The sequence below is a fragment of the Aethalodelphis obliquidens genome, unplaced genomic scaffold, assembly GCF_003676395.1.
Source record: "Aethalodelphis obliquidens isolate GAN/ISIS:26980383/991018 unplaced genomic scaffold, ASM367639v1 scaffold27, whole genome shotgun sequence".
NCBI lineage: Eukaryota > Metazoa > Chordata > Mammalia > Artiodactyla > Delphinidae > Aethalodelphis > Aethalodelphis obliquidens.
Genome location: NW_020837971.1, coordinates 5,733,655 through 5,748,194, shown reverse-complemented (window position 1 = coordinate 5,748,194; position 14,540 = coordinate 5,733,655). Strand labels below are relative to the sequence as shown.

The following is a 14,540-nucleotide window of genomic DNA, read 5'->3' as shown; positions in this document are numbered from 1 at the left end:
TGTGGAGCCGCCAAGAAAGAAAGAACTAAAACTCAATAACAAAACACAACCCAATTTTTTAACTGGACAATGTACTTGAATGGACATCTGTCCCAAGAAGTTATACAAATGGTCAAGAAGCACATGGAAAGACGCTCAGCTTCACTAAGCCCTGGGGAAATGCACATCAAAACCATGAAATACCACCTCATACTTGTTAGAATGGCTATTATCAAAAAAAAAAAAAAGTGTTGGTGAGGACGTGGAGAAAATGGAAACCTTGTGCACTGCTGGTGGAAATGTAAAACGATGCAACCACTGTGGAAAACAGTATGGCAGTACCTCAAAAAATTAAAAATAGAATTATCAAATAACCCAGCAATTCCAGTTCTGGGTATATACACACAGAATTGAAAGCAGGGTCTCAAAGAGAAATTTGTACCTCCATGTTCATAGCAACATTATTCACTATGGCCGAAAGGTGGAAGCAACCCAGTCAACAGATGAATGGATAAATAAAATGTACATACAATGGAATATTATTCAGCCTTAAAAAGAAGAATTCTGGCACACACTGCAATTGTGAAGACATTATGCTAAGGGAATAAGTCAGTGACAAGAAGACAAACAGTGTATGATTCCACTTATATGAGGTACCTATAGTAGTCAAATTCACAGAGATAGAAAGTTGAATGATGGTTGCTAGGGACTGAGGGGCGGTGGAAATGGGGAGTTGTTTAACGCATGTAAGAGTTTCAGTTTTGCAAGATGAAAAGAGTTCTGGATATTGGTTGCACAACAGAGTGAATGTACTTAGCACCCCTGAACTGCACAGTTTCAAGTGGTTATGATGAGAATTTTATGTTATGAGTATTTTACTACAATTAAAAAAAATAAGCTTCATGCTCTTAGAGGTTATGGTGAGAATAATTGGGATAGGTGTGAGAAAAAATTAAGAAAGTGGTGTCAGGTAACCTTGACCCTTAAAGCTTGTTTTAACAGTGGCTACAGGCCAGGAAGAGTTTTAGGGTGAGATAATTAGTTTAGTTTTTGAAATGTCAGTTTTGAAGTAACAATTTTGTCATGCGGCAGATACACAGGCCAATTCAATGTATTTAACAGTGAAAATGTAATTCCTAGATAATAATTTACTAATTTTTGGGTCTCTTTGCAGAAGAGTGGCACATCAATTCTTCTCTTTTGCACAACCTATTCCAGATAACTGTGTGTGGGGTGGAGGATGGGAGGTGGAGTCTGTGAATTTCCACCCACTGATTTCTTTTTGCTAATTCTTGCATTTGACCTCAGTCCTAGAAGGAATCATACAGGAGAAGTATAATTAATTTTATTAAACAATTAAACATTAAACAATAGAGTCCTGTAATTGGGAATATCTTGAAAGAAAACTTCATGCTGCTAGAGCAGGGTAAAATGATTGCTGGCCTTGGATTATAATCTAATACTACAGAGGGGTTACTTCTGCAAATGATATGGGTATTAAATGCGATAGCCCAGGTAAATTAGTAATAGCACAAACATTAGCTCCTATTATTATTTAGGTAAACACAAACGCATTACAGGTTTATGTACAGAATTCTCTATGAATGTATAGACTGTTATTGTCAGTACTAATTCATACACATCTCACTTTCTATTTATACAAGTACAGCTACTACTAAAATCAACGGTTCAATTCAAACTAATAAAGTAGTAGTTAACTTAAAAAGGAAAAGAAGGGCTTCCCTGGTGGCGCAGTGGTTGAGAGTCCGCCTGCCGATGCAGGCGACACGGGTTCGTGCCCCGGTCCGGAAGATCCCACATGCCGCGGAGCGGCTGGGCCCGTGAGCCATGGCTGCTGAGCCTGCGTGTCCGGAGCCTGTGCCCCGCAACGGGAGAGGCCACAACAGTGAGAGGCCCGCGTACCGCAAAAAAAAAAAAAAGGAAAAGAATATAGTAAGAGCTGCTATGGAAAATCATGTCCTACGTATTCCATATTCTACCTGGACGAGGCAAATAATCCTTTTTACCAGGGAACTGATAAACCTAGGAACCTTTCATTCGTGAATCTTGGTCCCCACCCGGATCTGAGTCAGTAGGACCTAGACAGCCGCATACGTTGGCGGGGGTGGGATTGGCCTACGCACCACGAAAGATTCATCCCGGAAGTAGTTATTGGTCGGCTCCATGCGCCGGTTCCTGGACATCGTAGAGCCAAGGCGCGAGGCTCGGACGGGGAGGTAGAGCTGGCGGGACTCTAAGAGCCTTCCGCCTGGGACGGGAACTGCTGCGCCCGCGGGGCTGGCTCTGGCGTCATCATGCTGCTCCTGCCAAGCGCTGCAGAAGGCCGGGGCACCGCCATCACCCATGCTCTGACCTCTGGTACGTGCCCACTCAACCCCTGCTCAGTCTAGCCTCAGCAGCCCCTGCCTCGGGCCTCCACCTTGGCGACCCCGAAACCTCTCTACCCTTGCCCCTGGCAAGTAGCTTATAGAGTGTGGGGCCGTGACAAGTGTCTTTTTGCTCCCTGCTATACAGAAGTCCTTCCCCAGACTGGAAGGAAGGAGGAAGGGGGGCGTCTTCCTTCTGCCCCCGCAGTTTCTTCCTTGTCTCGCGGCTGCTGACTCATGGATTGGGCGGAGGAGTTCGGGACCGAACCCTCCAGTACCCTAAAAAGGTTCTCATAAGCATCTTGCCTACGGCAGGAGACTGCCCACAGCGAGCACCCCACGTGCCGGGGGCCCTACAAAGCCTTACAGCTGGAGCTCAAACACCTCTCTCCCCTTTTACGTTTGCTCCGGCTTCGTTTTTTAAATGTCCCGACTCAGACACTGCTCCTCATATTCAATATGAAAACACCACTGTGTATGCTGGTGGTAAGACCCGTGTAAACAGACTTTTAAAGGCAGTCATTAAGTGAAACTTGTTCTGTGGAAGTCAACTATCTTCAGTTTAAAAAAAAAGGGGGGGGGGGTGAAATTTGTCCTGCTGCTGTAGGTTCTTAGATTTATAGCCCAGGACAGTCATGGTATTGTAAACTTAAAGGGTCTCTAATTTCAGTGATTTCATTGATTACCATAGCCACGTATACAGACGCTTGTATGTGATATTGGACGTATCTCATGGCACGTGTTGTGTTCCTGCTTACAGAAGTTTCTGTGTAATCTTACAAGTAGAGGGAAAGGCTTGAAAGGTCATGTTCTTGAAAGCCACACCCACACTACACAGGTAGTATTTCTTGAATATAGTGTTTTTGAATGCTCTCCTGTGAATGATAGAAGAAATCTTAATTTCCCAACACAAAACATGAAAAGTCAGCTATTTTTACAAAATTGTGGCCATTAGGTACAAGGGAAGACTTAAATCTGAGTTTTTGCCAGACAGTAAAGCTTTTTGCTTTCATTTGAAATATGAAATTAAAATTAAGATGTTCACTTTTTTCCTGACCCAAACTACCTTTTTTGAATTGTTAATGTACACATATATAGTGACTTACCCCACTTTCCAGGAATAATGATAAAGACTTACATTTATTTAACAGTTTGTGACTTTCAAAGTGCTTTTATCGTTTGTCATTCAATCCTTCCAAGGAACCAGATAAGATACGTATTGTTCCCATTTTACAGTTGAAGGCATCGTTGACTCATTTCATATAGCTACTAATTGTCAAACCTGCACTGAAATCCAGAGCTTCTGATTTCAGATTCAAAGCTGTTCCACTAAAGCACAGTTTCATTAGTAAATTCCTGTTAGCTGCTTGAAAATCGTCTTTCAGAAAAAATCATTGCTAGTGGATTCTTAAAATTTTTGAAAGCTATCTAAATTCAGGTATTAATAATTAAGATATTTTGAGTTATTTTTAGATTTTTGTTGATGAGGCTGGCTCTTGACAGTTTATAATTATTTATTGCTTTATTACAAGTCTAAAAGGAAAGCAGTTTGCAACATCTCTCCCTTTTCCTCATCTTCCTTTCATATCCCCAGAAAAGTATTGATTTATTGTTGACATTGCCCAATGTCTTGTTTTGTCAGATAACTGGAAGAGGTTGATTGAATCTCTCTCTGTAAATACTAGGAAATGATTATTTATTGATAACCCTCATGTTAACTGGATTACTGCAGTTATTTTCTCAGTTGATGGTTTTAAAATTATATTCTGATGCAGTCGCTGTTTTGATCTTATTTATTGCCTTGGAACAGATTTATTCCATGCAATACATTGAAGCCTCTCTTAACGCTTTCAATCACAGCCTCAACACTCTGTCAAGTTGAACCTGTGGGAAGATGGTTTGAAGCTTTTGTTAAGAGGAGAAACAGAAATGCTTCTGCCTCTTTTCAGGAACTGGAGGATAAGAAAGAATTATCAGAGGAATCAGAAGATGAAGAATTGCAGTTAGAAGAGTTTCCCATGCTGAAAACACTTGATCCCAAAGACTGGAAGGTACTTAATATCTGAATCTTGTTCGGTCAGATGGCAGTTTTCCATTATTAAGCCATGTTTTAAGATGCTTCAACAAAATAATCATGATTGAGCACCTGTTTATTGTTAAGCCCTGAGTGGGACAGCAGTAGCCCTAGGATACTATCTCTGATGGAGAAATCCAGAAAAAGCCATGTCTGAGTTGGTCTTAAAAGGTTAAGTGACAGTTTATGAAACAAGAAGGGAAAAAAGGTGTTACGGGCAGAAGGAATAGATATGCAAAGACACAAAGGAGTAAAAGAATATGCACTGCCTCTTCAGGGATTGGTGAAGGGTAGAGTAGCATATTGAGGGGTGGCAGTGAGAAATTAGACTGAAAACAGAGTCTAGATGAAACTCTGTTGTGTCCTTTTCATGCCATGCCAAGGAAGGAATTTATATTTTATTTTGGGGGCAGTAAGAAGTCATCAAAAGTTTCTGAGCTAATTTTAGAATAGTAGTTCTCCTGGCAGTACAGAAACTTGCTTGAAAAGGGAGGGCAGGACCAGAGGGGAAGGGAACAGTTTGCCTTTATGGGGCTAGTGCCGTAATCCAAGCCTGCGAATGAGTGCTTGATGCTTGAACTAAATTGGTAGCCAAGTTTTGAGGACAAAGGGACGGATTTGTTTTTCGGGGAGATAGACTTGACAGGTCTTGGAGACCTGGGCTGTGCCGCCCAAGAGAAGGGAACATACTGGGAAGACCCATGATCATCCCAGCTTGAGTCACCGGCTAGACTGTGGTGTCAGTCACCAGCACAGGGTTGCAGGAAAAGGAAGTTTGTGGGGAGTGTCGTGTCTCTGCATCTGGAGCTCAGGAGTCCACACTAGAATGAACTGGGGAGTTGCGAGCATTTACAGGGCACCTACCGTCTTCTAGCCCTGGCATGGGTCACGGCACCTTGGACCAAAGTATATAGAGAGAAAGAAGCCCGAGGACTGAGCTTGGCAGGGCTTCGAGAAGCCAGTCAAAATGGCTGAAAAACGCTACTGGAAGATGGGAGGAAAACAGTGGATTCACAGAAACTAAAGGAAAATAACGTTTCAAGAAAAGAGTCAGCTGTGCTGCCACTGAGAGTTGAAGTCAAGTGAAGGCAGCTGGGTCATCTTGTGTTTGACAGCTGGAAATTGATACTGAAGAGAGCAGCTTCATAGCCCCTGGGGTGAGAATGGACAGAGCAGAACTAGATTGGAGTGGTTTGAAAATGAATGCTAGAGGGGGTAAAAATGTTCTGTGGATGGCTTTTTCAAGAAGTTTAATTTTGATGGGCAGCAAAGAAATGGAAGTGGGGTCATGGGAGGGTCTTAAAGATGAGAGATAACAGAGCTTCTTCGTACAATGATGAAAATAATCCAGTTGAAATTTAGAAGACAATTGAAAGATGCTAGCATTTGAGAGACATAGAGAAGGTGGTTCAGAACCAGGAGGGATGGAGTAATTTGTCTCGGTAGGATAGGCTTTCTCAATGGTGAGGGAAAGGGAAAGATGCATGGGTGCAGGTAAGATGGCAGAAAGATGCTGGAATTTGAGTAGGATAATTTAAATTTTTTCATTAAGCAGGAGGCAAGGCCATTGATGAGAGGGTGGAGCAGGGTCTGTGAGGTTTAAGGAAAGACTAGAGGACTGAAGTATGTAATAATACGTAATAATAGTCTTAGGGAGTGGAAAAGCAAACCAACTGGAACAAAGTGTGAGTGCCAGACATAATAAAGGAGCACATCCTTAGGGAGTTTGCAGTCCTGAATTTAAAGGAAAACCAGTCAACCCTATTTGACTTTTTTCTCCTGTGTTTTATGCCCTCAAGCCCTCTTTCTCCCCACTCATTCTCCAATACTAGATACACCCTTTGGGTAAGGAGCCTTCACTCAGGTGCTACCTCAATCTCTAGATTTGTAAGGATGTTAACCAAAGCAGAAATGAAAGCAGGTGCTTCCTATCCAGAGAAGCCTCATCCCCAGTTTCTCAAAATTTGCATCCAGCCTTCTTTGCTCCACGGCTCCTGTCCTGTCATTGCCACTGGCCCAACCTACTGGGACTACTGTAATGCTCCCCTCAGTTCTGAAATCTTCCTGGCTGTACCTTGATTTAAGGATGCCCATAGCATATTAATATGTATTAAGAGAAATACAAGACCAAGAGTTCTTTGGTCAAGTTTTGGAAAATGCTGGGCTATATAGGTTTCCGTCTGCTTGTTTTTGTTTTTTTTTAATTGCAGGACTTCTCAGAGCCTTTGTTTGGTTTCTGTGCATACAGATTATTAAGAAGGCTGTATACAATGGTCCACATTTCCCAAACTTCCATGACCTCAGAACCTGTTATTTTTTTTTATTCATTTATTTACTTATTTTTTGGTTGCATTGGGTCTTTGTTGCTGCGCATGGGCTTTCTCTAGTTGCAGCGAGCTGGGGCTACTCTCCATTGCGGTGCATGGGCTTCTCATTGCGGTGGCTTCTCTTCTTGAGGAGCACGGGCTCTAGGTGTGTGGGCTTCAGTAGTTGTGGCACACAGGTTCAGTAGTTGTGGCACACAGGTTCAGTAGTTGTGGCTCATGGGCTCTAGAGCACAGGCTCAGTAGTTGTGGCGCACGGACTTAGTTGCTCTGTACCATGTGGGATCTCCTCGGGCCAGGGCTGGAACCCATGTGTCCTGGACTGGCAGGCAGATTCTTAACCACTGCACCACCAGGGAAGTCCCAGAACCCATTTTATATGGAACATCTCACTAGACTTCTGTTATGAGAGTCTCACTTTGGGAAACTGTTTTAGGGTACCAACACAAGGAATACGATATATGGCTTCATTTCAAACTTGACTCCCATTTTGTGTCTTTATCAGAACCAAGATCATTATGCAGTACTTGGACTCGGCCATGTAAGATACAAAGCTACACAGAGACAGATTAAAGCAGCTCGTAAGTACTTAGTTATTTTGAAATAATCAAATATCTGGTATAGGAAATGTTATCCTCTTGAAAAGATATGCAAGATCATAGTCTATAGCCATAATTCTAGATTTAACATGTGTTCTATGGTATAATGATGTGTAACCACAGTCTCTTACCTTCAAAACCAGAAAAATGCAGTCTCATGAATGGGCTTTCTCATTAGGAACAAGAAATCAGGGTGTGTGTGTGTGTGTGTGTGTGTGTGTTTGTGACAGGATAAAGAACACTATTCCAATAACAAGCTTTTAAAAAATAATATTTCACCTCCCCTTGGAAGTATGGCCAGCTGTACTTAGTGGAAGTTGCCTTGTTACTTAGATTTTTCAATATTCTTTTGTGATCTTAGGTCACATCTTTGTTGATACCACCCTGTGTCTTCTGCGGAAGAAAGAGTTATCTGATGTTTCATTGTTCTTTTCATTGACAAGGTTAAAAATTGGGGCGGGGGAACGGGGGCAGGAATTGTTGGCAACCCAGTCTTTATAGGCCTTATGAAACACCATCCCCTTAGTGCTGTGAACTGTCGAACTGTCCTGTCCTTTGCAGTCCTGTGGACGTAATTCCTTACACACCATTCGGTTCACCTGATTAGTAAAGTTTCATGAAAGAGGTGAAGGTGATGAGTTTTCTGTTTTGTCTTAGGACAGAGTTCTGCCCTCTACTCTAGAGAATGGATATTGAGGTCAGAGGAGGTAAGATTGTGGCCATATGGAAAAGGAGGAGGGAATCAGGGACAGAGAAAGTCTTGCACTTGGAGGAAGATGACTGAATGAGACCTACTTCACGCTGAAAAATGCTAGTTGAGCCTTAGTAGATAAACTCAAAATTTTCTCATTAATGCTTGTATTTAGGAAAGTCACAGGAAATACTTTTTAACAAGGTGAAGGAATTGATGAGATTATTTTAGACCTATGATTGGATTTCTTTAAAAGCTGGCATGATTTTAGATTAAGCATATGTTAGTGTGTATGAATAGTCATTGCAATATACATAAATGCCAGGAAAATTCATTTGCCCTGGAAAAGTATTTGCAAAGTCTTACTATATGAAAGAATAGCATACAGATACCAAATATTTCTTGACACATATAATTTGTGAAAGAACCAGAAGTGATTGAGAGCTAGGAAAGCAGTTGGTGTTTTAAGGTGAAGGAATTGTTTCTTTCTCTAAAGATAAAAAATGTATAATAATTGTAAAAGAAACATCCATTTGCTTGTGTTAAGTCCGTTTGTTTTATTGGGATAATAGAGTTTTTTTTTTGTTTTTTTTTTTTTTTGTGGTACACGGGCCTCTCACTGTTGTGGCCTCTCCCATTGCGGAGCACAGGCTCTGGACGCGCAGGCTCAGCGGCCATGGCTCATGGGCCCAGCCGCTCCGCGGCATGTGGGATCTTCCCGGACCGGGGCATGAACCCGTGTCCCCTGCGTCGGCAGGTGGACTGTCAACCACTGCGCCACCAGGGAAGCCCCGAGATTAATTTTTGAATATTCTGTTGCCAGAAGTTTTGCACCCTGACTGTACAGATTATTAACGTTATGTGGGTTTGCGATTCACTCTCTGCCACCTTGCTGAATATTCTCAGTATTTATTCAGAAGCAGACTGTTGTTCTCTTTCCTCTGTCACTGTAAAATAGACAGTTGCTACTTACTGCTCTCTGAAATCTTGTCCAAAAGTAAAAATACAAAGTTATTCTTTGCAAATTTATAATCATTAGCACAGACAAACCTAATAATGATGTAAGACTGATGACAGTTGAGATCCTTCTAGTTCTTGAATCCTATCACAAACACACACATAAAGGAGGTTGGTGGGGGTTTTTTTACATTTTATATATTTAATTAATTTATTTTTTTAATTGAAGTATAGTTGATGTACAATATCATAAGTTCCAGGTGTACAATATAGCAATTCACAATTTTTAAAGGTTATACTCCGTTTATAGTTACTATAAAATATTGTTGTGTTGTACAACATATCCTTACAGCTTATTTTATACATAATAGTTTGTAAAAAGTTTTAATTTTGTTTATTGATATTTTGAATTGCTATAATGAAAATTAGGGATTCAATTACGTGTGGATAAAGTAAGTGGTCTTTTCTTCCTTTTCTGCATTATCTGAAAAGAATATACTAGAAAAGTTGAATGATGGGCTAAGAGAAAGTACTTGAGTACTAACAGTGGTATTTCAATGTTTTTCTTGAAGAAAAACTGCCACACTGGCATATGATGCATGTAGGTTTGCTATTCTTTACATGGAAGTAAAATCTTTGATTTGAACTTTCTAAAGTTAATCATTTTAGCTTAAAATACTTCCCATGTTTTAAACTGAAAACTGTTTCATATTATGCTTCTTAAAAATTTGAAATCAGAGACTTTTTGTAATAATCTGTAATGGAAGAGAATCAGGAAAAAAAAATATATATATATATATAACTGAATCACTTTGCTGTACACCTGAAACTAACACAATATTGTAAATCAACTATAATATTTTAAAAAATCATAGAGACTTTTGATAATAATAGAAATATGAATGTACAATAAAAGCCCATTTGCTAATGTACCCTCAAAACATCCCAGAAACTATCTTTGGTGGGGAAGGGCGGAGAGGTAGGTCTTTGAAATTTCAGTAAATATACACAACAGCTGTTCTTCGGCCTCCATTGCCTTATTTTTTTTTTTTCATTGCCTTATTTTTAATATTGGGTGACATCTTTTGCGTCTCCCAACCCCACCCCTGGAACAGAATATAGGAGAATCTCAGGATGCCCTACTGTACATGAATGACTAGAGGTGATTAGGTGGAAAAGTCAATGAAGAAAAAAACATTGTAGCATAAGAGGAGACTATCCAACAAAAAACTGAGACATACATCATCTGTCTCAGACTTTATAATCAGGTTCAAAAGAAAACTTAATTGCTGCATGTTGTCGGTGAGATATGAAGACACTGCCTTGGGGGCGGGGGGCGGGGTGGGAGCAGCATAGGCACTGCAGAAAGAGACTAGCGAGAAAAAAGTAGAATTGCCTGGAAACTAAAAACAGGAGAGCAGCATTTAGAATTGGAAAGGCTGACGTACAATTAGAAAACAAAGTAAAGCAGAGGACAGCCTTGAGGAATGCTCCCAAGATTCAGAAGGAAAGAATAGAGAGATGTCAGATTTCCCTAAAGAAGAGGTCAGAATGAATGTAACAGACAGTAATTGCAAATAAAGAAGAAAAGTTGCCTGAATTATTATAAAAAGATACGACTTGAGATAGAGAATGTTTGTAGGCATGTGACTTAGGTTTTACTCCTCAGCATTTCAAAGGAGAACAGATGTGAGTTAGGCCGAGCTGAACAGCATCTGTTTTGACAGCAGGGGTGGAAGAGCAGCGCCTTGAGAAGCTATAGCTTTCCCCAAGCACTGGCCATGGGAGGAGCCTGTGCTCTGTTCCTGCAGTGCCCAACAGTGGTGGGGTCATCACACCACTGAACTGTCTGGTATGGTGTGATTATTGTTCCTGGCTACTTAGCTTCCAAGCCTGATAGTCAGACTCTCAGTTCCTGTGAGCCACCTAATAACCTTTAAATAAATTCCATTCCTGCTCAAACCAGCTAGAAGGTGAAAACGTCTTCTCTTGAGTGTTAGGGGAGAAATTGATAATACACTTGACTATAAGAAAAATCTTGGAGCTCAAAAAAACCAAAAGTGTATTTGTCACAGTTTCTGAACCCTTGCAGTATATGTAGAAACAACTAAATATGCCCATAAAAAGATTTGTACAGAAATATTCATAGCAGCCTTATTCACAATATCCAAAAACTGGAAACCACCCAGATGTTCACCAGCAGGATGATGGGTAAGCAAACTGCTGTATACAATAGGATAGTACTCAGCAGTTTTCAGAAAATTACTAATATACACAAGGTGGTGAATCTCGAAACATTATGTCAGATACAAAAACATACTGTATGATTCCATTTATATGAACTTCAAGAACATGCGAACATAATCTGTGGTGACGGAAATCAGAAAGAGGTTGCCCCAGATGGTAGGGGGTAGGAGTTGACTGGAAGAGGGGTACAAGGGAACTCTGAGTGATGGAAATAGTCTGTATTCTTTTGGGTGGTAGTTAAGTGAGTATATACAGCTGTCAACTTATTGAACCAAATACTTAAAATCTGAACATTTTATTCTATGTAAGTTTTCTCTCAATTTAATAAAATAGATCTGATTAAACAAACCAAAAAAAATCACTTGGGAAATGAAATATACTCTTTTGCACCTAGACAGAAATAAAAATTGTATTGATAGATTCTTTTCATGAAAGTAAGATCATTGCCTGTCAAAACATATGGGATGGCAGCTAGAGCTGTACCATCAATAAGTTCATTGCCTTCAACTATTGTGTTACGTTTTTTGTTTGTTTGTTTGTTTTTGGCCACGCTGTGTGGCATGTGGGATCTTAGTTCCCCAACCAGGAATCGAACCCGGGCCCCCTGTGGTGGAAGCGTGGAGTTTGAACCACTGGACTGCCAGGGAAGTCCTATGTTACTTTTTTAAAGGAGGGAAAAAATAAAATGAGCATTCAATTCAAATGTTTAAAAGAATAATACTAAGGAGGATGGAGGGACAAAATAGATAAAACAATATCTTACAATGGATTTGTGAGAAGAAAAAACAAATAGTGAAATACAGAAAGGATGAAAACAATTACAGAAGATATTTTTAACTGAGACCACTATTAAATGCAGTGAATTTGAAAATTTGATAAAATTGGCTTTTTTGGGATTGAAGAAATTTAAAGAGTTACCAAGAATTATCTCCTAAAAAATGTTTTAGGCCTAGGTGATTTCTTAGATGAATTTTTTTCAGATGCTTAAGGAATTGAACATTCTCATGCTGAATGTAAACTGTTTTTGGAACAATTCATTTTGTGACATTAATGTAATCCTAGTATGAAAACCTGGCATTGAAAGGCAGAATTATGGAGACACTAAAAAGTTCATGGTTGCCAGGGGTTGGGGGCGTTGAGGAGGGATGAACAGGTAGAACACAGAGGATTTTTAGGGCAGTGAAACTACTTTATATATTATGATGCATACATGTTATTATACATTTATCCAAACCCACAGAATGTATACCACCAAGAGTGAAAACTGTGGCCTTTGGGTGATTATGATGTGTCAGTGTAGGTTCATCAATTGTTAACAAACAGCAGGAATTCCCTGGTGGTCCAGTGGTTAGGACTCAGCGCTTTCACTGCTGGGGCCTGGGTTCCATCCCTGGTCGGGGAAATAAGATCCCACAAGGCACGTGGTGCAGCCAAATTAAAAAAAAAAACAAAAAAAAAACTAGATGAAAAAAAATTGTAGCAAGTGTACTGCTCTTGTGGGGGATGTTGATGAGGCGGGGCAGGGAGGGGAAGCTGTGCATGTATGGGCGCAGAGGGTATATGGATCTCTTAATCATCCTCTTAATGTTTCTGTGAACCTAAAACTACTTTAATTAATTTTTAAAACCTGGCAAAAAGAGCTTTTTTAAAAAAAACTACAAATACCACCCATGAATATAATACCAAAAAAAATAAAAGCACCCAGTTAAAATAATAGCAAATTAGGGCTTCCCCGGTGGCGCAGTGGTTAAGAATCCACCTGCCAACACAGGGGACACGGGTTCAGTCCCTGGCCTGGGAAGATCCCACGTGCCGCAGAGCAACTAAGCCCATGCACCACAACTACTGAGCCTGCGCTGTAGAGCCCACAAGCCACAACTACTGAACCCGCGTGCCTAGAGCCCGTGTTCCACAGCAAGAGAAGCCACTGCAATGAGAAGCCCGCGCACTGCTCACCACAACCAGAGAAAAGCCCGTGTGCAGCAACGAAGACCCAACACAGCCAAAAATATAAATGAATAAAACAAAATTAATTAATTAAAAAAAATAGCAAATTGAATTCAACAGTATATTAAAGAATAATGCCCATGAACAAGATTTCTCTTAGGAAATATGTCAGTGTGATGTCCTAAGAAGAATGTGAAAGTACATATAGTACAATTTAATATCCACTCCTTTTTGGTAAATACAACTTTGAAAGGAAATGCAGTTAATTCCCTACTTAGATAAGTATTTCACACTCACTGCCAACAAACTTTTAACTGTGTGACATTAGTGATATTACCATAAAAACCCATGGGGGAAGCTTACCTGCCCCTTACTTTTATGCTATTTGGGAGTTTGGGTCAGAGAATTAACGATATTAAAGGAGAGAGAACTGTTAGAAGGAAAGAAAGAAATATATTATTTGTAGGTAATATAGGATCTACCTAAAAACTGAAAGAGCTGAGTCAGGTAGCCAGATGCAAGAAAAATACACAAAAATAATACACAGTTTTTGGAAGTTACCATCAAACTAGAAAGCTATAGTCATTTTAAAGATAATCCTGGGACAGGAATAGGTAACCAGAAACAGACCCTGGTAAAATTTACTGTGATAAAGGAGGCGTCACAAATTAGTAGAGAAGGGAGGATTATCAGATGGTATTAGGACTTTGAAAAAAAAAATAAGCTTTTCAGTTCCGACCGTAGAAAATATTAAAATAGAAACATATATCTCAAACTTTTGCAGAATGAAAGACCTACATTTATAAGTACCAGAATAAAATTATAAAGGAAATGATCAGTAAATATAAATTAAACTGAATGTTTTTTGACAACAAGAATAATCACAGCAGTTGTGGAAAGCATTAGCATCAAACATGATTGACTAGGAGAGGCAGCATACAAGCACAGGCTTAGGAGTCAGGCTGCTTGGACTGGAGCCCAACTTGGCCAGGACTTTGGACAGGTTGCATAGAGGTTAAATGGTTATTTCACCTCTCTGTGCCTCATTTTCCTCATCTGTAAAAGGGAGAAACTAATAGTACTTTCCTCAGCGGGTTACTGAGAAGATCAACTGATAAAAATAGTGCTGGCGGGGGCTTCCCTGGTGGCGCAGTGGTTGAGAGTCCGCCTGCCGATGCAGGGGACACGGGTTCGTGCCCCGGTCCGGGAAGATCCCACATGCCGCAGAGCGTCTGGGCCCGTGAGCCACGGCCGCTGGGCCTGCGTGTCCGGAGCCTGTGCTCCGCAGGGGGAGAGGCCACAACAGTGAGAGGCCCGCGTGCCACAAAATAAATA

The 14,540-nt window shown here is 40.5% G+C and overlaps 1 protein-coding gene across 3 annotated transcripts in view; it reads left to right on the top strand.

The window, feature by feature from the left end:
- The first annotated feature begins 2,062 nt into the window (after positions 1 to 2,062).
- The window catches only part of DNAJC2 (DnaJ heat shock protein family (Hsp40) member C2), a 28,221-nt gene continuing 15,743 nt past the window's right edge, over positions 2,063 to 14,540 (top strand). The window contains exons 1-3 of one of the 3 annotated variants that reach the window (XM_027123827.1): positions 2,063 to 2,358; positions 4,316 to 4,417; positions 7,270 to 7,345. In XM_027123827.1, the coding sequence (XP_026979628.1) occupies positions 4,385 to 4,417; positions 7,270 to 7,345 (109 nt within the window). In that variant the 5' untranslated portion in view covers positions 2,063 to 2,358; positions 4,316 to 4,384. Of the gene's footprint in view, positions 2,359 to 4,226; positions 4,418 to 7,269; positions 7,346 to 14,540 lie in introns of all 3 variants that reach the window. The other 2 variants (XM_027123826.1, XM_027123828.1) reach the window with 2 other exon arrangements.